This window comes from Hibiscus syriacus, unplaced genomic scaffold (genome assembly GCF_006381635.1).
Source record: "Hibiscus syriacus cultivar Baekdansim isolate YM2019G1 unplaced genomic scaffold, ASM638163v2 tig00002840_pilon, whole genome shotgun sequence".
Classification (NCBI taxonomy): domain Eukaryota; kingdom Viridiplantae; phylum Streptophyta; class Magnoliopsida; order Malvales; family Malvaceae; genus Hibiscus; species Hibiscus syriacus.
The window spans coordinates 6,541,092-6,566,308 of NW_024061947.1; the positions used below are offsets into that span (position 1 = coordinate 6,541,092).

The 25,217-nt window shown below is 33.1% G+C and overlaps 2 protein-coding genes and 1 pseudogene across 4 annotated transcripts; all 3 read left to right on the forward strand.

Moving 5' to 3' along the window:
• The first annotated feature begins 5,626 nt into the window (after positions 1 to 5,626).
• On the forward strand, positions 5,627 to 7,337 carry LOC120152110 (annotated as a pseudogene).
• An 847-nt stretch (positions 7,338 to 8,184) lies between these two features.
• Positions 8,185 to 9,854, forward strand: LOC120155821 (psbP domain-containing protein 3, chloroplastic-like). The gene is made up of 9 exons (XM_039167288.1): positions 8,185 to 8,264; positions 8,365 to 8,562; positions 8,651 to 8,716; positions 8,871 to 8,955; positions 9,022 to 9,100; positions 9,175 to 9,250; positions 9,340 to 9,458; positions 9,559 to 9,603; positions 9,733 to 9,854. Exons 1-9 carry the CDS (start codon positions 8,204 to 8,206, stop codon positions 9,757 to 9,759), a joined length of 756 nt encoding a protein of 251 aa, XP_039023219.1. The 5' UTR covers positions 8,185 to 8,203; the 3' UTR covers positions 9,760 to 9,854.
• An 11,218-nt stretch (positions 9,855 to 21,072) lies between these two features.
• On the forward strand, positions 21,073 to 22,737 carry LOC120153558 (psbP domain-containing protein 3, chloroplastic-like). Of its 3 annotated transcripts, none has more exons than XR_005518802.1 (9): positions 21,073 to 21,152; positions 21,253 to 21,450; positions 21,542 to 21,607; positions 21,763 to 21,843; positions 21,912 to 21,994; positions 22,074 to 22,144; positions 22,237 to 22,355; positions 22,456 to 22,500; positions 22,631 to 22,699. XR_005518802.1 is itself a non-coding variant. In XM_039165488.1 (9 exons), exons 1-9 carry the CDS (start codon positions 21,092 to 21,094, stop codon positions 22,655 to 22,657), a joined length of 756 nt encoding a protein of 251 aa, XP_039021419.1. In that variant the 5' UTR covers positions 21,073 to 21,091; the 3' UTR covers positions 22,658 to 22,737. The 3 variants fall into 3 exon arrangements, 2 of the variants coding, with proteins under 2 accessions (XP_039021419.1, XP_039021423.1); XM_039165488.1 differs by having other exon boundaries at positions 22,069 to 22,144; positions 22,631 to 22,737; XM_039165492.1 differs by having other exon boundaries at positions 21,256 to 21,450; positions 22,069 to 22,144; positions 22,631 to 22,737.
• The last annotated feature ends 2,480 nt before the right edge of the window (positions 22,738 to 25,217 follow it).

The window sequence follows — 25,217 nt, forward strand, 5'->3', positions numbered from 1 at the left end:
GCAATTCTTTCTATTCTCTCTCAATTCTGGCTAACTTATCCTCTATTTCTTTAGGCATTTTCTATCGTTGTGCAGATAATAAGCGTTCTTGCTACTAGTGTGAACCTGAATCACTACGATCGAAACCTTATCTTATTATTTTATGTATTTGAATGAATGAATGTTTTAATGCATGATTTGAAAATTAATCAATACAAATGCGATGCATGAATAAAAAAATGTCAATCCAGAGTAACCATCTTAAATGATTTTCATTGAACATAAATGGTTTCAGTACATCAAATAGCCAAACTACAAATAATAAATAGCTTTGGCTCCTAGCTTTTCTATCTCGTTCATGAGCCAGGTTATCTTCCAAGCTTGATCTGGTGATGAGTCATCAATATGCTTTAAATATCTTGCAAAGACAGCTAATTCGACCATCTTATGAGCCACGTTGCTTGCTTGAGTAATCGCCTCATTCATCACATTGTCTTTTTTCTCCACCTTACATTTCAACCTTTGAAGCTGTAGGCAATATTGATCATTCTCTCTAGTAAGAGACTCAATGCAGTCATGAAGTTCTCGTGCAAGCTTTCTATAATCATGTACCAACTCTGTCATTGTTTTATTGTCAGCTCTACTTATTTCTAGTTCAACATTTTTCTTACGATTGTAGTTTTAAAACGAGGTTTCTACGTCGGTAAGGGTTATTCTTAACATTTTGTACTTTATTTTCCATATCCCCAACTCTTGTAAGGCTGCTTTACGTTCATTTTCTGTAATCTACAGATCATGAGAGCACCTCTTTGCTCATTCTTCGCGAATTTTACATTTTCTTTTCCATTGTTCGACGTCATTCTTCAATTTAAAGGCTCCTTTTGTCCACTCTTCTAGAGTATTGCCTAACCCAACACTTTGAAAGGTTTGATTGATTTTTTGAAAACCATCTTGCATAGCTTTCAATTATCTATTCAGAATGTCCTTTTCGTTTTGCAATTGAAGTATTTGAGCTTCATATTTCAACAGACGCTCTTTGTTTTGGATACCCTTACTGATGCTTTTGTCCTTGGACTCGCTCGGCTTCGTTTCGACCAGATGTTCAACTATTGAACCCAGTTGACCTTGATTCTCAAATTCTAATACTCCATGCTCTAGCAGGAAATTAATTTGACACTTGAAGGCAATACATGTCTCGATATAATGTCCTTGATCTCCTGCGTGATATTCACAGTTGGCATTGACATCATACCACTCTGGATATGGAGGTTACAAAGGCTTCACATACTACGGGGTCACTTCTCGTGCTTCTAACAACTTATTGTATAAATCTCCATATGAGATAGGAGCAAGATCAAAGTCAAGGTCACTACCTCCTATATTTCGATCATCAACGAGGTGAGTCTCTATTGAGCGAACATTAGTTTTTGAAACTGTCTTCAAACGCTGAAACGTTGGATTCCTGTTATATTTTATTTTCATATTCACATGTATTTTGGTGGCGTCTGGATTTTTAGTGAACACGAATTGACCCCGTTTGAAATGATAATGTGGCTTCCTTTAATCTACATTTAGTAGCAATTTTACCATTGTCACTGTTTCCTTCATACTTCCTGATAACTTGTTAATGTGGACAATGATTGCGCGTGGCTCCCTAAGTTCACTTGGATTACCTTGTTCAAAAGTAGCCTCTTGTATGACAGAATTATTCTTGTCAAGTTATTTCTCCCTTTTTGTAGAAACCTCTTTTCCTTTTGCCAACACAACTATTTTATCCATCATTTTGGACATTTGCTCCCTGATTTGTTGCAGTTCACTTTGCTCTTCGTTAGATATGCGATCTTTGGATGTACGACTCTCTACTTTACTCAGAACTTCTTTCAGATGCCATTTCTTATTTGTATCGTGGCCTACCTGATTATGAAACCTCTTATCCATTGTGAAAACCTTTTAATTGATGATCACTCAGAATCTACACCTTTTTGTGTATGTCATGACCATATGGTGCAAGAAAAAGAAAGATAGAAAGAAACAAGTTAGGACATATAGCAACAAGTTATGTGTAAATGTAAATGCAAATGCGAATGCAACGAAGGTGTTGATTCCAAAGTAATCGTCATAAAACAACTTCCAAAGAACACACAATGTTTCCATACACCGAGGCAGATAGAAACTACAAACCACATCACACTGCTCGACTTCTTCAATTTTGATCGAAAATGCAATGAAACAATCTTCTTTTATCCTTGGCTTAATGGAAGATTCCAATGCTTTGACTTATTTTCCAAAAATGCTTTTGTTGAGCGACCCAATGCAACTGTCATCATCCATTGTCTCGTGTTGGCTATCATTGTTGCTTGATGAATTCAAAGTATTATTTCTTTTCGGCTAGTTGTATCAACATCGTCGTAGTACCTTTGAAAAACTTGTTTTACTACATCATTTGAGCTTTATGTATTCCAGCTTGACGTAACTCATCAGTTGTTTCATGGAGTACCTTTATGTGCCATTGATGTGTTTTTGCATTTCTATTTTGCCTATTCGAGTAACATTGTCGTATTGAAAGCATTTTAATGCAACCATTAACTCGAGAATCAATAGCTTCTTTGACATGATATGTATGAAACTTGTGTTAATTTCAAGGTAATTAACAACATGTTTATGCACAAATAAAGAAACAAGACAAGGAAAATATGTTAGAAAAATAATAATAATCAAATAGAGGAAATGAAATATTAAAAGATTAAATGCAACTGGTAAAAGATCCATAAAATACAATGAATAAAACACATGGAGGAAATTAAAACTCTACTGCATAATTTCTAGTTCACATGCAATTATAAAAATAAAAATACAAAAATAAATAATCTATTAAAAGACAAAGGTAGAGTTCATTTTTCCTTTATGTACACTTATTTGGGTACCTACGGACAGAGTTTCGGCATGATTTTAGATCGGGTGGGTTTCTACCGTTTATTATATGCAGAGTTTCGGTTCTAAGAGTAAAGGTACTTGAATTGTCCTTGTCGGTGCCCTTTGGGCAGGCCAAACACTCAATCGTCACCCATTATAGGCTTAAGCGGATCGAGTTCAATTCGAGGGGGAACATTTCCCTATACCTGACATGGAGAATAAATCCTCACGAAGACATAGGACATATGAACCTCGGAAGCTACTTGCTAGGTCTGACGCGGAGAATAAATTCTCACGAAGATGTCCCTTTCACTCCCACTTAAAAGGAAGAGCTCGTGTATAGAGCTTATGTTATGCAATGCAAGTGTCGTGTGTGAGGAGAAATTATCAAACCTTTGACAAACAACCACACAAAAATGAACTAAAGCGAATCCAAGACTTTAATATCTTCAAATCAATCAAATGAACACATTAGTATACAAAAATATAAAATTAAATAACGATTGAAAGGAATCAAAGAAATCGTAAATTAAATGAAACTGAATTCTCAATTTCTAACTATGGAGACGATATATAATTGATTTAAGGCTTGACCCTCTACGTCCCCAGCAGAGTCGTCAAGCTGTCATAACCGATTTTCGGCGATACGACGAGTCTCGACTTATTTGGTTAAACCCCGATTTTATAAAAGAAATATTTTGGAGTCGCCATCGACCTTTTGGGTTAGGTAGGTCAAATACCAAAAAAAATTCTTTTAAAAGAGTTTTTTTTAAAACGTCATTTTAAAAGATACACTTATCCACGTGTAACCATAAATTCATTTTTTAGTAATAAAAAGGGTTCATGGGTCGATTACGTCTGGGGAAGGATAAGCACCCCCACAACGCCCAAAATTAGTACCCATCAATTATATATTGTCTCTAAATAGTAGAAATCTAAGAGTTCGAATACATATTTAAATTACGATTCCATTATTCCGAATTCAACCATACAATATTATAGAACAAAAATTCTAAGGAAAAGTATAAAATATCCTATTTCCAATTGAAGAGAAAATACTCCCTAAAATAATTTAGGACGTATATTTCTCTTTCCAACTGAAATAAAAGGAATATAATAATTTTTCCTCACAATCCAATATTAAAATAATTTTTATTCTACCAAAGAAAGAAATTAAACCCATTAATCCTGATTATATTAAAAAAGATAACGGATATTCAATTATTTAAAAATACCGAGACTTAATCCCTAATAAAATTAGACGAATTATCTCGATAAGTTTAAAATAGTGAATATTTCATTTTCCTTTCAAAATTAATTAATTTTAAATGCAATCAATTTTTTAAGGTTTTTCTAGTGGGATATTTATTTATTTTAAAATATCGAAAAATGACATCTAGTTGTCTTAAGACTGCCCATTCTTAATATTTTAAAATACATAAATATTGCCCTTAACCCAATTATGTAATCAGTTAAGTTATGCTAATGAGGCTTTTAAATGAAATAAAAATGATACATTGAAGCGTTAAAAAATATATAAATACACATATGGACTAAAAAACAATTTTAAGACTATTTTAACTTTATTTTACTTTATAACTATATACATATTTTTAAAATATTATACTAAACATAGAACCAAATATTTATTCTAAAATATAATGAAAATGAAAAAATATAAAATTTATACCATGCTCTTCATACAATCTTATGTATATAATAAAGTAATATATAATACAAGTAAAATAAATATTTAAAATATAAAACACTTTAATGATACAAATAAACAATATACATATGAATCACTCATAACATAGTGACAAAATAATTATAAAGTAACATGGGTATTATAAACATTAATAAAACGAATATTATAGCATGAAACAAGAAAACATCACAATAGAAACACCATAATCATAATAAAACCATAAATATAGGACTAAAATGGAATAACATAAATATCAGTAGCCAAATTCGAACAAAAATAATACATCCAATCGGAGGACTAAATTAAAATAATGTAAAATCACGCATTCAATTCGTAAATCATTGAAAATAAACAGAAATGGGGACCAAAACGCAAAATACGCTAAACTTGAAGGGACCTAATGCAAGATTAACCCTAAAAATTACTAAAACGCGAATACCTTAAACAAAAAGGACCAAAAGGGTGATTTAACCCTAAACTAGTGACCATAATGCAAAACACTCTAAAGTTATAGGGACTTTATCGTTATTTACCCAAATTTCCTTGAATATCAACTCTCCCCTTTCCAGAATCATTTCTGCCCGAAAAAAAAATTGAAATCCCTATCTTCTTCTCTCAACCAACGGTGGCCACTCACACTCAAGCTCCCGTCGACAACCTAGTTGGCCACCGATTTGGTGGCCATTTCATCGGCTACCCGAAACCCATCAACTCCTAGAAACCCACCGCCTGCAGACCCGGAGAAACCCTGCCTAGCCTTTCGTATGCCTTGGTCGAAAGGTCCAAAACCCCAAAGCAAGCCACCATACACGGCGACGCTGCCGCCTAAACTCCTAACCCGACTCTTATCAACTCTACGACGACCCTATTTCCCCGAAGAACTCATCAACTGTAAGGTAATCTCTCCCCTCCTATATTTATTTGTGTTCTAGCATCGAAATAGCATAGGAAAAAAATAAAGAAAGGATTCGAATACCTTCAAGAATTTGAATTCCGAAATAACCGAAAACGCAACCGCGACCGCCATTTGAAACCCTGAATGGGACTGATAATGGACTGCCCACCATTTATCTATCATATGTGATGAATCCGGCGGATACTTTAGCTGGAATTGCAGCGAGTTATTCGACTATGATCACTGATTTAATTAATGTTAATGCCATGGGGAGTACTTCTACTAAGGCTGGTGATATTCTAGCTGTTCCTTTATCAGGTAGTTTTCCATTCCCTTTTATTGGTAGATTGTATGATTGACATCAAAATTGAAATTTGCAATGTAATCATCTAAAGCCAATGCCATTTTCTTGAATTTTCAGCCGTAGAGTTGAGTTTTATACATGCTTATGTAGTTGGAATTTTCGCCTTTTAGGTGAAACTTTATCCCTTTGATATTTTTGGCGTTGATGAGTTCAAGTTGATGGAATTAATTGTGAATTTTTATACTTTGTGTTGTAATTGAGTTTTTTTTAATGCTTTCGCATTGTTTGTGCGGGTTTCCCAAGGACAATGAAAGTTAAGTGTTGGTTCTTTCGGTTGTTGCAGCTTGTGCTTCAAGTTTTTCCTAAATATGCCTCTGATTATGGATTGATTGTTCCTAATGGAGGCTATGCTATTACTGCTAGCCACCGTGTCCAGTGCAGCTGTGGCCCCAGGAGTTGCAAGTAATTAAGCCATTTTGTAGCTTATTGGTTTGTTGGTTGTATATAGTCTTTACTGCTTGTGATTCTTTTCCTTAAATGTAACAGTGTGGAGTTAATCATCTTTACTGATTGTGTCAAGCAGTTGTACTGCATGCCTTCTCCGTTGGCTGTTTCTTGTTCAAGCATGCAATGTAGATTGAAACAGCCTTACGTCTTGTGCTTACGGTGGTTATGCGAATGACATCTTTATCACTTTGTTTGCTGCACCTTTTACTTACCTTTTATTGATATTTATGTAAATCTGATCTCCGTGTTTGACTTTTTCTGATGGCTGAACCCTTCCAACCCTTGCCATTGTTTTGCAGGTTGTCGTCCTCCCTTCAACCACAATGTCCGGGTACAAGTGATGCGAATTTATTTATTCCCTTTTTGCATTAACATATATTAAAACAGCTGAATTTGGCAATTGGTAATTAAACAGAGTAGAATGAGATAGTTCTTATCTGGCGTCGATTATCTGATATTTTTTGTTGTAGCATCTCCAAATTCGAATAATAATAATTTATTCATCAACATACTGAATTATTTTGTTGCCTTCAATGATGCATAATTGTTGACAATTATGGTGCCTTGTTTTGTTAAAATGAGTGAAAGTTTGAGCTCATGACTTCAAATCTCAAGGAGTTGAGCATGAGTGGTTTAACTTTCCAAATTCAAATATATTTCTAGATTGTCATAAACAGGTTCTTGACCGATTTAAATTTCCATTTTTTTTATAAATAATGCTGGACTGCAGCATTTCCTCCCCTTGTAGCCCCGCCTACTTACGAACTTGATTCAGTTTTTGCCCCGGCACCCTGTCGGATGGTACCACTAAAACGGTGCCCAAGACTTATACAGTACTATCTAGTGGGTCACTTCCTGGACTTGCACCAGCAGGTGCCCCATTTGGAAGTATGTCTGGTGCCTCCACATTGGTGAATTCAGTAGCTACTGTCCCTGCTGCACTTGTGCTATGCTTGCTTATCAAATTAATCTCATCCTTCTCATTGTAATTTTGGTCATCTTTGTTTTCAACTTTTTGATCTGTTGTATGTAACTTTCAAATTGCACTATTAATTTTAACTTGATTTCTCATCATTCAATGAAATTAACTTGATTTGTTTTATTTTATTCAATTACTTTTTATGAATAATTTAATATTATTCATAACAAATCCCTCAGTAGTCAGTACCCTTAATTTTGAGTTCCCTACTTCACATGAATCCAAGCATGATCCTCGAGGCTGCTTCAGACAACTCTCTTATCCTATGTTTGGATAAAGAAATGGAAAGGTTAAAGAAAGTTACTGATACATTACAAGTGTGAACTGATAAACAAGCTTATTTTACCAAAATAAGACATGTTGATATTAACCAAAGTATTTCATTTGAAAACTCAGGTTATTCATTTTCATTCTATCAATAATAAAATTCCTCTTATGTGTTTGGCAAACATCACTTAACTCTAGCCGCTCTTAACTTTCAATAAACGCTCAGGTCATCGGCCGTTCACCATCTGACCACCTATGGCACCTTTCTCACATTGAGCAGATAAAAAACTTTCAACTATGGTTAAAAAGATACCTGTGTAACAGTGAGGTTTGCAGATGATGAGCTCACAGAAAAGTTTGCAGACGCTTGCAATATGCAACTTTATGAACCACAATAACAAATGATTCTGCAATATGTTAATATTTCTCAATGCCCCACATTTTTATTGCTGCCTGCTGCTGTAGTTTGGATATATCCAGCCACATTAAAAAAAGGTTTCTTGAGAGTTTTAGATAAGCTTTGTTTGTGAGCCACAAAATGAAGGGGGAAATCATCGTCCACAAAGTTGAAAGAGTTAATAATATAAAAACAAAAATAGTAATTAATTAATAAAATAAAATAGAATAAATTCGTGGAAAATCTATACAAGAATGGCCTCCTCAGCTTGGTCGCTGTATTACCACTACATTCCACCATGTTTGAAGAAGAGAGGTTTACCAGACGATCAATGCTTTGCTACTTTGACTAATAAACACTCTTTTGTGTATGTTTTTACTCTTAATTGCTTTAATGATACAAATATCTTTGTTAGCAGGGGGAGAAGGATTGCTACATTTTCCTGTGGCAAATTATAAGACACAGCAGCAAAAGCAAGAAGAAATCAAGGAAGACGATGGGCATGGTCATGCAGCTTCAACTAGAAGAAGACAATTTATGCTTCAAGCGCCTGTTACTGCCTTTTCTTTTTCACAATTGGTTAAATCTAGTGCTCTTGCAGCTGCAGAGATTGGTAACTATGTTCATACGTAACTATATATATTATGATGTTAATCTTTTTTCTTTTTCCATTTTGATTAATTTGTTTCTCTCTGTTTCAGATGTGCCTCAAGATTTCCGGGTTTATAACGATGAAGTGAATAGGTACAAGATTTTCATTCCCCAAGGTCAGTGTCTCCTTCTTAACTTTACCCAATTTACATACATGTTGATTTGCATTGGCATTGGAACTGGAAAACACCCAATTAGAAGTAGAATACTCGAGTTTCTGGGAATTTGGATCGAAAATTACAAATCAAATGTTATAATTTGTTGTTGAAGATTGGCAAGTGGGAGCTGGTGAACCCAATAGTTTCAAGTCCATTACTGCTTTCTATCCAGAAGAAGCAGCCAATCAAATGGTAATGCTAATTCTTATATCCATTAGTGGTTTGCATATGCAATAAAAACTAAAATTCGCTGCTTCAGTTAGCGTAGCCATCTCAGGGCTAGGTCCCGATTTTACTCGAATGGAATCCTTCGGTAAAGTTGAAGCTTTTGCGGACACACTGGTACGTTTTTAATCGTCTTCTTCTTGTTATAGAGCTTTGCTTAAACACGCTTCCTTAACTGCACTTTCCGTTAGGTTAGCGGACTGGACAGGAGTTGGCAAAGGCCCCCTGGTGTGGCTGCAAAACTCATCGACTGCAAAGCTTCAAATGGTATACATTATTACAATTTAAACATTTCAACTCGAATTATGCGTCTACTTCGTTAATTCTATACTTGATGAACGTGCATTGATCATCAGGCCTGTATTATATCGAGTATACGCTGCAAAATCCAGGAGAAAGTAGGAGACATTTGTTTTCAGCTATTGGAATGGCATCCAATGGTTGGTATAACAGACTATACACTGTCACTGGACAGGTTCGCTTGCATCTTCCATAAACCGTTCGGTTCACTTCCGTACCCCTTCTCTAATCTTTAATTAACATACACAACTTCGTTTTCCGATTTCCGCATGCAGTATGTCGAAGAAGAGGCAGAGAAATATGGTTCCAGAATCGAGAAGGTTGGTATATGGTAACTTCAATTAACGTACGTGGAACATGCCACAAGTTTCTGTTGATTCTTGTGCATGCATGGCACCAGTTCTAGAACAAGAAAAAGAAAGCTTAGATTCACTTGATTTGTGTTGCAGGCAGTATCATCCTTTAGATTCACTTGACGCTACTGTTGCTGGAAAATCAGGAGACTCTTAAATTCAATCAGTATTCAGTGCCCTTTGCGACTGATTATGAATCCCTCAATATTTTTGGCCAACTAAAAGAAAATCAATTCAATCCCAAGAACAGGTTGTAAAATCAAAAGCCTGATATTAGCCTGAAACCTTTTATGAGATTATAATAGGATTATTCTATTTGTCGATTAATACAATTAAGTCATTTTGCTCCATTGACATATTTTATTAACAATTTGGTCACTCAAATATGAGTAAATTTATGATTTAGTTATTTTATGTTCATTTTTAGTCAACTTTTTTCTTTTCTTTTCTAATTTCTATTAATGAGTGCAAGATCAATTCCTCATTATATTGATGTTCTTCTTTGAAAAAAGTTCTTCAATGATTTTATTCTTAATGAATCCGTAAAAAGAGATGAGAATTTTTTTTTTGTTTAAGCTATTGTATTAAAATATGTTCATTGGATTTTAAGTTGCAAAACACTAACCAATTTATCTCAGTGGTTAAAGAAATCGTTGTTGTTCCTAAAGGTCACTGGTTCGAGCACCAACGGATATAGCAGGGTGATGGAACGTTCATTATCAAATGATTAAGAATTTAGAACAGATACTACTTTATAATCATCCTAAGTTAATAAAAAAAATAGTTGCACCATAGTATACACCTCAAGAAAGATAAAACAGTATATCGATTTCTAAATTAATTTGATATGCAATGAACTTATAAGCATGCTTATCTCAAAAGATCTAGAGGTTTCGTGTTATTATTTTGAAAATAAAGTTTCTAAAATATTTTGTAATAAGGCAAAATTTTAAAATATCAAAATTTATCATATCACGATTGTTTATTTTAAAATAAAAAAAATCCAAACATATGAAACTAAGACATGACACAAAACAACTCTATAATTATGACATTTTATTTAAAAAGTATCATCCTTTGAACGTTCTTAAAAACAAAATCGTAATACTTTTCTAAAGTGTGGACCCCTCTAGATTTTGGAGTCCTATGACGTATCACACACCACATTTGTCGATAGACGGGCCTACTTATAAGCGCGACGATGACCGTAACAGTGAGGGCATATGATAATACAATAATTTTAGTTTAGAGTATTCTCCTTTTCTTTTTGCAGATTTATGAAGTATAAAAATATGGAATAACTTGTTTTCTCCAAAAAAATATCAAGCCAACGAAAAATTATCCTATACAACCTATAAAAATTTAGAAAAAGAATCCGAAAAAGGTTCATTCAACATACTTCAATCCTTATCAAGTATGAAGTTCTTAGACCACATGGATGATGCCCCAATGGTAGTGGTTGTTGACCATTTCTTTTTCCAGGAAGTTTCTGTGTATCCTCTTTAAGTCTTAACCCACATGGATGATGCCTCTCTATCATCCAACATACTTCTATCCTTCTTATCACTTTCTTTGGTCCACTCTCACTACAAAAATATAATTCCAGTTGGCTGATTAAGGCTCAATTCTCTATATCCTTTTTAATGCATTGAAATCTTCCTTCTCACCTTCCTCTATACACACATGATACGGATTAGTTATGGGAGAGTACGGTGCCGTCAAGGCCAGTTAAGCAATCCAAAAAAAATAAATGTATATTTGATGAGGCTTGAGATAGGGAGGAAGCATGGATCTTCATTAATGGCGTTTGTGTTTGTTTGTAGGGTCTCTTGAGGGTGAGTCCGATAACGATAGAGACAAGACAAATTTCTATATATCTGCTGCTTTTACTGTAATAAAAGAGTTTCCAGCATGCAGCAGAGTTGCCACTGACAAACGGATTATACTTTGCATTTTGCCCTTCTTTTGCTTCAATTTACCTTACAATAACATTGAAAGTTGATGTCCACCACGTATCCCAACTTAATGAGCTCAAAGCATATGTAAAACCTTTATATGCTATAACAAAAAAGCCAACCTGAGAGACCTTACCTTTCCAGAATCAACCTAAACCTCAAATTTGTCATTAATTTTGACACTTTTCAAAGGTTTATAATTCTTGAGGAATCAAAAGAGTAATTGATTTGTTTGATACCCAATGAACTCTTATTTTATAATTTGTTTCAATTGCGAGCCCATTGTATGGGGCACCATTTTTCAAAAATTCTTCGTCAAATGTTTTCACATTAAAAATTGAAAGAGGAAGAAAAACATTTTCAAACAAGATAATTTCTATGGAAATATGTCTTGGAAGTTGTCGAATGTCTCTCACACGTAGAAGCTCAGAATCGGAAATTGAGGCAAAGAGTTGAACCTTTGGGGCAATTTGTTAAGGACAAGAAGAATATGCTACTGGGAGCCAAGAATTGAGAAGATAACATGATGAAAAAAAAGCAAAGAAGATTCAATCAGGACAAGAACGAGGACTACTTGAGAGTCCACTTAGGGTCACTGATCAAGAAAGCATGTCTTAGTCTCATTTTACATGAACTTGCATATAAGCATTAAACATTCAAACATTGCATTAAAAGATGATGAAGAAAAGCTTTGTTTTTCCTCTCTTGAAGATGTCTTTAAAATCTCTTTTTGAAAACTCAATTTAGTCTTCCTCAAAACTTGTTCTTCAAGGAACCTCATTTTTCTTAGGACATGTATCCTAAAAAATTTACTCTCATCCTTTTTAGGCTCGTTTCTCTAGAAAACTCGCTCTAGTCTTTCTTAAGACTGTTTGGGGTAGATAAAGTGGATAACTATAGCGGTGGTCTGCGATTAGGGCGTCTTAAGATTGAATGAGAGAGAATGTTATGTCCAGAAGAGGTAGGACACATTACTGGGTAGTTCTGCGGTGCGGCGCCTAAAAAACGGCTAATATACGGCGTGACCGGTTAAACAATTGACCGGTTAAAATTTATACCGGTTATGTTATATTATTTAACCGGAAATATTATAAAGTACAATAACATACTAGGTAGCGCTTATATAATGTAATAGATAGCGCTTATATTTACCTATTTTATAAGTAATCCAGTATATTTATATCGATAGTATTGCAAATTTACCTATTACATTATATTATATTGAAAGTGTCCATACTTTTTATAAAAAGGATCGATACTTCTTTTAAAGTTATGTAATTTATGTTTCAATTTTTTTTAATAGTGTTTCATGTTTTCCACCTACAATATTAATTTAATAATTTCATTTGCACAAAAAATTATTTGATTATTTGATATTTTATAAAATATTATTTAGAATTTTTAATTTAATAATAATATATATCGTAACGTAAAAAATAAATCATTAGACGCCTATAATTACTAAATTAATATCTTAAAACTCACTCAAAAGATAACCTTAAATTAATGTTTTCCACAGTGAAAAAAGTATGGACACTTTTATAAAAAGGATAGACACTTTACAATATAACCACTACATATTACATTATATAAATGATACCTATTACATTATATAAGTGCTACCTATTACATCATATTTTTACCTATTATATTGAAAATGTCCATATTTTTTATAAAAAGGATCGATACTTCTTTTAAAGTTATGTAATTTATGTTTCAATTTTTTTTTAATAGTGTTTCATGTTTTCCACCTACAATATTAATTTAATAATTTCATTTGCACAAAAAATTATTTGATTATTTGATATTTTATAAAATATTATTTAGAATTTTTAATTTAATAATAATATATATCGTAACGTAAAAAATAAATCATTAGACGCCTATAATTACTAAATTAATATCTTGAAACTCACTCAAAAGATAACATTAAATTAATGTTTTCCACAGTGAAAAAAGTATGGACACTTTTATAAAAAGGATAGACACTTTACAATATAACCACTACCTATTACATTATATAAACGATACCTATTACATTATATAAGCGCTACCTATTACATCATATGTTTACCTATTATATTGAAAGTGTCCATACTTTTTATAAAAAGGATCGATACTTTTTTTTAAAAGTTATGTAATTTATGTTTCAATTTTTTTAACAGTGTTTCATATTTTCCACCTACAATATTAATTTAATAATTTCATTTACACAAAAAATTATTTGATTGTTTTGATATTTTATAAAATAATATTTATAATTTAAATTTAACAACATTAACCAAAGATAATAATAAATATGTAATATATGTTTATTGTTTTTAATTTAATAATAATATATACAACATCAAACACATTTCAAGCTATAAATTACAAGCTAAGGACACTTGAAGAAGCAAGAGAACAACTATCCAAGCAATCAAAAACGAGAAAATCCCAACATGATAACTACTGAACATATAATATCAATGTTCAAACTCAAGTTGTAGATTTTGATTTCCTTTTGCTTGGCATCATATGAGATTTGAATTTTGATTTCCTTTTGCTTGGCACCATATGAGCTTTGGATTTTGATGAGCATCGGAAGTATTTCAGACTTATGATTTGGGTGGTACTCAGAAGCATTTCAGACTTATGATTTTAGTTGCTATTTGTTTACCACCCAGATCATACGCCCGAAACGTTTCTGACGCTTTAAAGTTGACCAAAAAATACAATGGTCGGGATTTCCCTCGCGTTTAAACGTTGGAAAAAAAACAATGGAAATTAGGAATAATCAATGATAACATGCATATTGGCTTGGGCTAATATTTATAGTGGAGCCGAAATATATATTGAAATTTAAATTCAAACTCCAATTACATATGAAATGAATTTGAAATGCAGTGTTAAATTGAACATGAAAATTGCATAATTGATTCATACTGTTCAAGTAACATGCTTTATGAACCATCAAGCTAAAAGACAATATTGATTGAGTTCAAAGCTGAGTTGTGAGTTGATGGAGTTGTCACACTTGTCACATGGTTGGAATAAAGTAATTTGATTTAATAATTTTATTTGCACAAAAAATTATTTGATTGTTTTGATATTTATAAAATAATATTTAGAATTTGTAATTTAATAATAATATATATCGTAACGTAAAAAATAAATCATTAGACACCTATAATTACTAAATTAATATCTTAAAACTCACTCAAAAGATAACCTTAAATTAATGTTTTCCACAGTGAAAAAAGTATGGACACTTTTATAAAAATGATAGATACTTTACAATATAACCACTACCTATTACATTATATAAACGATACCTATTACATTATATAAGCGCTACCTATTACATCATATGTTTACCTATTATATTAAAAGTGTCCATACTTTTTATAAAAAGGATCGATACTTTTTATAAAAGTTATGTAATTTATGTTTCAATTTTTTTAACAGTGTTTCATGTTTTCCACCTACAATATTAATTTAATAATTTCATTTACACAAAAAATTATTTGATTGTTTTGATATTTATAAAATAATATTTATAATTTAAATTTAACAACATTAACCAAAGATAATAATAAATATAATATATGTTTATTGTTTTAATTTAATAATAATATATACCGTAACATAAAAAATAAATCATTAGACGCCTATAATTACTAAATTAATATCTTAAAACTCACTCAAAAGATGTATATACCTAAATATGTAGTTAACAAACATACCTAAATATGTAGTTATTACATACCTAAATTTAATGATAATATATACTTGTAGTTATTGTACATACCTAAATATGTACTGCGAATTTAATGGTGTACCCACCCTTTAACTACCACTACCAATGCCACATCCTATTGAAAGCAGCACGACTGAAACATGTTCAAAATGAACCTTTGCTTACATCTCCATCAACTCCTGGAGCACTGAACTTGCACAACAAAATTTTTTCCATGGATAATACTGATGTAGACAATGTTAAGCCAACCGAGGAATGCCATGAAGTACATAATGTTGATGAATCTGACAGATTGGTTGGTCAGCTCTTCTGTTCACGTGATCAAGCTTGGCACTTTTACAAGGGATTCCCACGGGAACATGGGTTTAGTGCACGTAAGGGAACAACACGGCTTGACGTGGAAGGGAATGTGAAGACACAAGAATTTTGTTGTTCCAAAGAAGGGTTTCGAGTATCAAAAGTCAATACTGTTGATCGTCAACGTGCTCATACGCCAGTCACAAGAACAGGATGTAAGGCTAGAGTCGTAGTTACAGCAACAAATACAAACGATCAGTGGGTTATAAGTAAGTCTGATCAGAAACATAATCATGCATTGTGCACATCTGCTATGACACCATTTATGTTCTAATAGAGCTGTAAGTAAGGCTGATATCGATGAGGCAACAACATTGAAAGAGGTCGGTGTTGGCACGTCACAAGTAATGAACTATTTAACGCAGCAGGCAGGGGGCTATCATAATGTTGGATTTACACATAAAGACCTCTACAATGCACTTCAAAGAGGTAAAGCAAAGGAAATCGTCGATGGGGATGTGAATGCGCTTATTGCCTACTTTGATTATAAGAAACATGATGATCCCGGGTTTTTTATGACATACTCGGTAGACGAATCGGGGGCATTGTATAATCTTATTTGGTCGGATTCTACATCGAGATCGGATTACACATGCTTCGGTGATGTAATTGCGTTCGACACAACGTACAAAGATAATTTGTATGGTCGACCAATTATGCCTATTGTTGGTGTCAATCATCACCATAACACAATTGTGTTTGCCACTTCCATAATCGCTGACGAGACGTCTCAATCTTTCGAGTGGGTGCTACAGAATTTTTTAGAAGCCATGATGAATAAATCACCTATTTCCGTTGTAACCGATGGGGATAGGGCAATGCAGAGGGCTATCAAATCTGTTATCCCTTATGCTAAGCACAGATTATGTTCTTGGCATCTTTCTCGCAATGCACAAGCTAACATTGGTGACCCAAAGTTTACAACAGCATTCTCAAAATGCATGGCTTCCTGGTGGACAACCAAGGAATTTGATATTCAATGGCGTTCGATTGTTTCAGAATTCAACGTCCAAAAGCATCCATGGGTGATTGAGAAGGGAAATACACGACACTTATGGGCACAAGCATATCTAACCGGTCATTTCTTTGCCAATATTCGCTCAACACAAAGGATGCGTGCCACTCCGGTTCTTTCATAAGCCGGCACTGCCTCACAGCCCGACCAAAAATCGAACAGTGCAACCTGCATTTATAATAAAATTTATATTTTTTATATAAAAACACAAAAAAGTGATTCAACTCATTTACCTCTAAGATTGCTATGCACCCTTTGAGGTATCTCTGGCTGCCCTTTTTAAAGGTGATTATTGATTCAATCAATCTCGAATGGATATATTCAGCCCAATTGAATTCACCCTTCAAGCCTTCATCGCAAATGAGCTTCATATATTCCTTGTTCGTTGACGTATCACCCGTTGGACAAAGAAATATCCCGACAAGGTACAATAGAACTCGGGCCTTCAGCTCATCCCCCCAGTAAGATCCACTTTTGATATCCTCTTCAACTTCAGCATATGTCACCTTATGATTCAAACCATATTTGGAGGCAAGTGCTTTCCAGTTCTTACTCCTACAGACTTCTATAACACTTTTGCCTTTGTTTTGTACCCCCAAAAACGGCTGCAGCAGTCGATACCCCCAGAGGGAATGAATAATCACCATACTTAGCCATACATTGACTGACGTCAAATTGTGCCATCAAGGATCGACACAATTCCCTCCGAATAGATCGATCCCTTACTCCGATCAACGATCCAAAACCTATTTCTCCAAGCACATTCAACTGACCCTTCTCCTTAAGGTGTTTAATTAATAAATTCACCCTTTTAATGCTACATATTGTCGACACTTCCTACATTTTTTAACAATATATAATGTTATAGTTCTTATATATTTTGTATCAACGTATTTACAAGTTTAATGAATACCTTATTTTCATGTGCTTTCCTCCGTTCTTTGTATTCTTTACTATCATTCCTTGACTGTGTGATGTAAGGTTCCTTTTCAGCATCACTCATTGAATTCCATTTGGACCTCACATCTTTTTTCACCTAATATTAAACATAAACGTTTCTTAATCAATACATTAACACTAAATACTAATACTACTCAATGTCAATTTCATTTACATACCGAACCGCTCTGTGTGCCATCTCTTCATCCTTTTGCATTCGGCCATACTGTTAACATTTAAAATTTGTAATCAATTTAAAGTTTATCGATACTTTAATCCAATTACCATTTCAACAATAATAACAAAAGGACATTGATACTTACTAGAAGTACATATATCCACCCTTTGGTTGCTTTCGAGTCTCGGCCTCAATTTCAAAGTCATCTGCTCCACCAACAATTTTCCAACCCATTGACTCCATTTTTCCTTCATATATCAGTTTACGCAAATCAAATTATTTTGTTACATACACTTTATTCAATATACAAATATAGATAACTACTCTTGTGGTAAAACGGTTTTCTTCAAAAGAATTTGAATGGCCACACCAAAATGTGTCGGCACATTTATACAACATATATCATTTTCTACCTATAATATTTAATAAAAGTATCGACATTTATATTTTTCCTTGAATATCTATTTCTACCTGCAATCGGTCCCAAATGCTTCCTTACTCCAAAACCCCAAACAACACATAAAAAACCCTATCACGATTACTGTAATAATAAAAAATTAAGGTTTCGACAACATACTTTTCGATTCGACTGCAGCAACAAACAAACAAACTTCGCTTTAGAAACGCCTTCTGAAATGCAGCAACAATTACGCTTCGATTTCAAAACTCGTCCGTTCTATCTTTTTTTCAGAGGATATTTAGCTATGGCCTTTATATTTTCATCGGATATGTTATTTATATTTAATCGATACAAATACAAAAGTGTCGATACTTTTATGTCAGGTGTCGATACTTTCGAAAGGATAATTACCTATTTCTTTGAAAGTGTCGATAATTTATTACACGTACTTACGAAAGTATCGACACTTTCAATATATCCGATATCATTTTACCGGTTTTATCATTTTGATACCGGTTTTATCATATTTTTACCTGTTATATCGTTGTGGATCGATATATTTTTTTAAAGTATCGACACATTATAGGCGCTATAACTGCCTCTCTTTTAAATTCACAAAGTGTCGATCCTTATATAAAGTATCGACACTTTGAATATATCCGGTAACGTTTTACCGGTTTTATCATTTTGTTACCGGTTTTATCATATTTTTACCTGGTATATCGTTTTGGATCGATACATTTTTTAAAAGTATCGACACTTTATAGGATTTAAAACTGCTTCTCTTTTAAATTCACGAAGTGTCGATCTTTATATTAAAGTACCGACACTTTAAATGTATCCGGTAGCGCTTGACCGGTTTTATCATTTCTATACCGGTTTTGTCATAGTTTTACCTATTATATCGTTTTGGATCGACACATTTTTAATTTGGATCGACACGAACCGGTAGCACAATTTTTTAATATTTCTTCATGACTTAGACCTACTTTTATAAGTATGGACACTTTTATAAAAATGATATATACTTTTTTGAAAGTTATGTAATTTATGTTTCAATTTATTTAATAGTGTTTCATGTTTTCCACCTACAATATTAATTTAATAATTTAATTTACACAAAATATTATTTGATTATTTTGATATTTTATAAAATATTATTTAGAATTTAAATTTAACAATATTAACCAAATATAATAATAAATATGTTTTCAACAGTGAAATAAGTATAAACACTTTTATAAAAATGATATATACTTTTTTGAAAGTTATGTAATTTATGTTTCAATTTTTTTAATAGTGTTTCATGTTTTCCACCTACAATATTAATTTAATAATTTCATTTACACAAAAAATTATTTGATTGTTTTGATATTTTATAAAATATTATTTAGATTTTAAATTTAACAATATTAACTAAAGATAATAATAAATATATTTTCACAGTGAAATAAGTATGGACACTTTTATAAAAAGGATAAATAATTTACAATATAACAGGTAAAAATATGACAAAACCAGATTCATTATGACAAAACCGGTAAAATTTACTTGATATGTTAAAAGTATGGACACTTTTATAAAAAAGATAAATACTTACCGATAACCAAAGTTTACCGGTTACCAAATTTTTTTAATAGTTTTTCATATTTTCTACCTAAAACATTATTAGTTGTCAACATAATAGGTACCGCTAAACCGAATTTATTAAATACATTTTAATGTATCCGGTAATGCTGTATATTAGCCGTATATTAACCGCCTTTCCTGAGACATTCCCCACATTACTCCTATATTGAAAAGAAAACTGAAAATTCTGACATTTATAAACGGCAGAGTTGCATATCTTATAGTCATCTCCTGAAAATGAATAGAGTAATGACCCGATTACACAATCAATTACAAAAGGGGCGCCTTAACACCAACAGATTTATAATTGTGTTTCCACTTTCCAAGCACCAAATGGTTGAATCCTTGAGCTGATTTTGCTACTGTCCCTGCTGCACTTGTGCTATGCTTGCTTATCAAATTAATCTCATCCTTCTCATTGTAATTTTGGTCATCTTTGTTTTCAACTTTTTGATCTGTTGTATGTAACTTTCAAATTGCACTATTAATTTTAACTTGATTTCTCATCATTCAATGAAATTAACTTGACCTACTTCACATGAATCCAAGCATGATCCTCGAGGCTGCTTCAGACAACTCTCTTATCCTATGTTTGGATAAAGAAATGGAAAGGTTAAAGAAAGTTACTGATACATTACAAGTGTGAACTGATAAACAAGCTTATTTTACCAAAATAAGACATGTTGATATTAACCAAAGTATTTCATTTGAAAACTCAGGTTATTCATTTTCATTCTATCAATAATAAAATTCCTCTTATGTGTTTGGCAAACATCACTTAACTCTAGCCGCTCTTAACTTTCAATAAACGCTCAGGTCATCGGCCGTTCACCATCTGACCACCTATGGCACCTTTCTCACATTGAGCAGATAAAAAACTTTCAACTATGGTTAAAAAGATACCTGTGTAACAGTGAGGTTTGCAGATGATGAGCTCACAGAAAAGTTTGCAGACGCTTGCAATATGCAACTTTATGAACCACAATAACAAATGATTCTGCAATATGTTAATATTTCTCAATGCCCCACATTTTTATTGCTGCCTGCTGCTGTAGTTTGGATTATTATCCAGCCACATTAAAAAAAGGTTTCTTGAGAGTTTTAGATAAGCTTTGTTTGTAAGCCACAAAATGAAGGGGGAAATCATCGTCCACAAAGTTGAAAGAGTTAATAATATAAAAACAAAAATAGTAATTAATTAATAAAATAAAATAGAATAAATTCGTGGAAAATCTATACAAGAATGGCCTCCTCAGCTTGGTCGCTGTATTACCACTACATTCCACCATGTTTGAAGAAGAGAGGTTTACCAGACGATCAATGCTTTGCTACTTTGACTAATAAACACTCTTTTGTGTATGTTTTTACTCTTAATTGCTTTAATGATACAAATATCTTTGTTAGCAGGGGGAGAAGGATTGCTACATTTTCCTGTGGCAAATTACAAGACACAGCAGCAAAAGCAAGAAGAAATCAAGGAAGACGATGGGCATGGTCATGCAGCTTCAACTAGAAGAAGACAATTTATGCTTCAAGCGCCTGTTACTGCCTTTTCTTTTTCACAATTGGTTAAATCTAGTGCTCTTGCAGCTGCAGAGATTGGTAACTATGTTCATACGTAACTATATATATATTATGATGTTAATTCTTTTTTCTTTTTCCATTTTGATTAATTTGTTTCTCTCTGTTTCAGATGTGCCTCAAGATTTCCGGGTTTATAACGATGAAGTGAATAGGTACAAGATTTTCATTCCCCAAGGTCAGTGTCTCCTTCTTAACTTTACCCAATTTACATACATGTTGATTTGCATTGGCATTGGAACTGGAAAACCACCCAATTAGAAGTAGAATACTCGAGTTTCTGGGAATTTGGATCGAAAATTACAAATCAAATGTTATAATTTGTTGTTGAAGATTGGCAAGTGGGAGCTGGTGAACCCAATAGTTTCAAGTCCATTACTGCTTTCTATCCAGAAGAAGCAGCCAACTCAAATGGTAATGCTAATTCTTATATCCATTTAGTGGTTTGCATATGCAATAAAAACTAAAATTCGCTGCTTCAGTTAGCGTAGCCATCTCAGGGCTAGGTCCCGATTTTACTCGAATGGAATCCTTCGGTAAAGTTGAAGCTTTTGCGGACACACTGGTACGTTTTTAATCGTCTTCTTCTTGTTATAGAGCTTTGCTTAAACACGCTTCCTTAACTGCACTTTCCGTTAGGTTAGCGGACTGGACAGGAGTTGGCAAAGGCCCCCTGGTGTGGCTGCAAAACTCATCGACTGCAAAGCTTCAAATGGTATACATTATTATTACAATTTAAACATTTCAACTCGAATTATGCGTCTACTTCGTTAATTCTATACTTGATGAACGTGCATTGATCATCAGGCCTGTATTATATCGAGTATACGCTGCAAAATCCAGGAGAAAGTAGGAGACATTTGTTTTCAGCTATTGGAATGGCATCCAATGGTTGGTATAACAGACTATACACTGTCACTGGACAGGTTCGCTTGCATCTTCCATAAACCGTTCGGTTCACTTCCGTACCCCTTCTCTAATCTTTAATTAACATACACAACTTCGTTTTCCGATTTCCGCATGCAGTATGTCGAAGAAGAGGCAGAGAAATATGGTTCCAGAATCGAGAAGGTTGGTATATGGTAACTTCAATTAACGTACGTGGAACATGCCACAAGTTTCTGTTGATTCTTGTGCATGCATGGCACCAGTTCTAGAACAAGAAAAAAGAAAGCTTAGATTCACTTGATTTGTGTTGCAGGCAGTATCATCCTTTAGATTCACTTGACGCTACTGTTGCTGGAAAATCAGGAGACTCTTAAATTCAATCAGTATTCAGTGCCCTTTGCGACTGATTATGAATCCCTCAATATTTTTTGGCCAACTAAAAGAAAATCAATTCAATCCCAAGAACAGGTTGTAAAATCAAAAGCCTGATATTAGCCTGAAACCTTTTATGAGATTATAATAGGATTATTCTATTTGTCGATTAATACAATTAAGTCATTTTGCTCCATTGACATATTTTATTAACAATTTGGTCACTCAAATATGAGTAAATTTATGATTTAGTTATTTTATGTTCATTTTTAGTCAACTTTTTTCTTTTCTTTTCTAATTTCTATTAATGAGTGCAAGATCAATTCCTCATTATATTGATGTTCTTCTTTGAAAAAAGTTCTTCAATGATTTTATTCTTAATGAATCCGTAAAAAGAGATGAGAATTTTTTTTTTGTTTAAGCTATTGTATTAAAATATGTTCATTGGATTTTAAGTTGCAAAACACTAACCAATTTATCTCAGTGGTTAAAGAAATCGTTGTTGTTCCTAAAGGTCACTGGTTCGAGCACCAACGGATGTAGCAGGGTGATGGAACGTTCATTATCAAATGATTAAGTATTTAGAACAGATACTACTTTATAATCATCCTAAGTTAATAAAAAAATAGTTGCACCATAGTATACACCTCAAGAAAGATAAATCAGTATATCGATTTCTAAATTAATTTGATATGCAATGAACTTATAAGCATGCTTATCTCAAAAGATCTAGAGGTTTCGTGTTATTATTTTTAAAATAAATTTTCTAAAATATTTTGTAATAAGGCAAAATTTTAAAATATCAAAATTTATCATATCACGATTGTTTATTTTAAAATAAAAAAAATCCAAACATATGAAACTAAGACATGACACAAAACAACTCTATAATTATGACATTTTATTTAAAAAGTATCATCCTTTGAACGTCTTTAAAAACAAAATCGTAATACTTTTCTAAAGTGTGGACCCCTCTAGATTTTGGAATCCTATGACGTATCACACACCACATTTGTCGATGGACGGGCCTACTTATAAGCGCGACGATGACCGTAACAGTGAGGGCATATGATAATACAATAATTTTAGTTTAGAGTATTCTCCTTTTCTTTTTGCAGATTTATGAAGTATAAAAATATGGCATAACTTGTTTTCTCCAAAAAATATCAAGCCAACGAAAAATTATCCTATACAACCTATAAAAATTTAGAAAAAGAATCCGAAAAAGGTTCATTCAACATACTTCAATCCTGATCAAGTATGAAGTTCTTAGCCCACATGGATGATGCCCCAATGGTAGTGGTTGTTGACCATTTCTTTTTCCAGGAAGTTTCTGTGTATCCTCTTTAAGTCTTAACCCACATGGATGATGCCTCTCTATCATCCAACATACTTCTATCCTTCTTACCACTTTCTTTGGTCCACTCTCACTACAAAAATATAATTCCAGTTGGCTGATTAAGGCTCAATTCTCTATATCCTTTTTAATGCATTGAAATCTTCCTTCTCACCTTCCTCTATACACACATGATACGGATTAGTTATGGGAGAGTACGGTGCCGTCAAGGCCAGTTAAGCAATCCAAAAAAAATAAATGTATATTTGATGAGGCTTGAGATAGGGAGGAAGCATGGATCTTCATTAATGGCGTTTGTGTTTGTTTGTAGGGTCTCTTGAGGGTGAGTCCGATAACGATAGAGACAAGACAAATTTCTATATATCTGCTGCTTTTACTGTAATAAAAGAGTTTCCAGCATGCAGCAGAGTTGCCACTGACAAACGGATTATACTTTGCATTTTGCCTTCTTTTGCTTCAATTTACCTTACAATAACATTGAAAGTTGATGTCCACCACGTATCCCAACTTAATGAGCTCAAAGCATATGTAAAACCTTTATATGCTATAACAAAAAAGCCAACCTGAGAGACCTTACCTTTCCAGAATCAACCTATACCTCAAATTTGTCATTAATCTTAACACTTTTCAAAGGTTTATAATTCTTGAGGAATCAAAAGAGTAATTGATTTGTTTAATACCCAATGAACTCTTATTTTATAATTTGTTTCAATTGCGAGCCTATTGTATGGGGCTCCATTTTTCAAAAATTCTTCGTCAAACGTTTTCACATTAAAAATTGAAAGAGGAAGAAAAACATTTTCAAACAAGATAATTTCTATGGAAATATGTCTTGGAAGTTGTCGAATGTCTCTCACACGTAGAAGCTCAGAATCGGAAATTGAGGCAAAGAGTTGAACCTTTGGGGCAATTTGTTAAGGACAAGAAGAATATGCTACTGGGAGCCAAGAATTGAGAAGATAACATGATGAAAAAAAAGCAAAGAAGATTCAATCAGGACAAGAACGAGGACTACTTGAGAGTCCACTTAGGGTCACTGATCAAGAAAGCATGTCTTAGTCTCATTTTACATGAACTTGCATATAAGCATTAAACATTCAAACATTGCATTAAAAGATGATGAAGAAAAGCTTTGTTTTTCCTCTCTTGAAGATGTCTTTAAAATCTCTTT

Excerpts from the sequence above, each read along its gene's own strand:
- LOC120155821 (XM_039167288.1), top strand. The coding sequence starts at position 8,204 with ATGGCCTCCTCAGCTTGGTCGCTGTATTACCACTACATTCCACCATGT. Across the intron at positions 9,251-9,339 it reads CGACTGCAAAGCTTCAAATG|GCCTGTATTATATCGAGTAT; the intron begins GTATACATTATT and ends ATTGATCATCAG. Across the intron at positions 9,459-9,558 it reads TATACACTGTCACTGGACAG|TATGTCGAAGAAGAGGCAGA; the intron begins GTTCGCTTGCAT and ends TTCCGCATGCAG.
- LOC120153558 (XM_039165488.1), top strand. The coding sequence starts at position 21,092 with ATGGCCTCCTCAGCTTGGTCGCTGTATTACCACTACATTCCACCATGT. Across the intron at positions 21,451-21,541 it reads TCTTGCAGCTGCAGAGATTG|ATGTGCCTCAAGATTTCCGG; the intron begins GTAACTATGTTC and ends TCTCTGTTTCAG. Across the intron at positions 21,844-21,911 it reads AGAAGCAGCCAACTCAAATG|TTAGCGTAGCCATCTCAGGG; the intron begins GTAATGCTAATT and ends TCGCTGCTTCAG.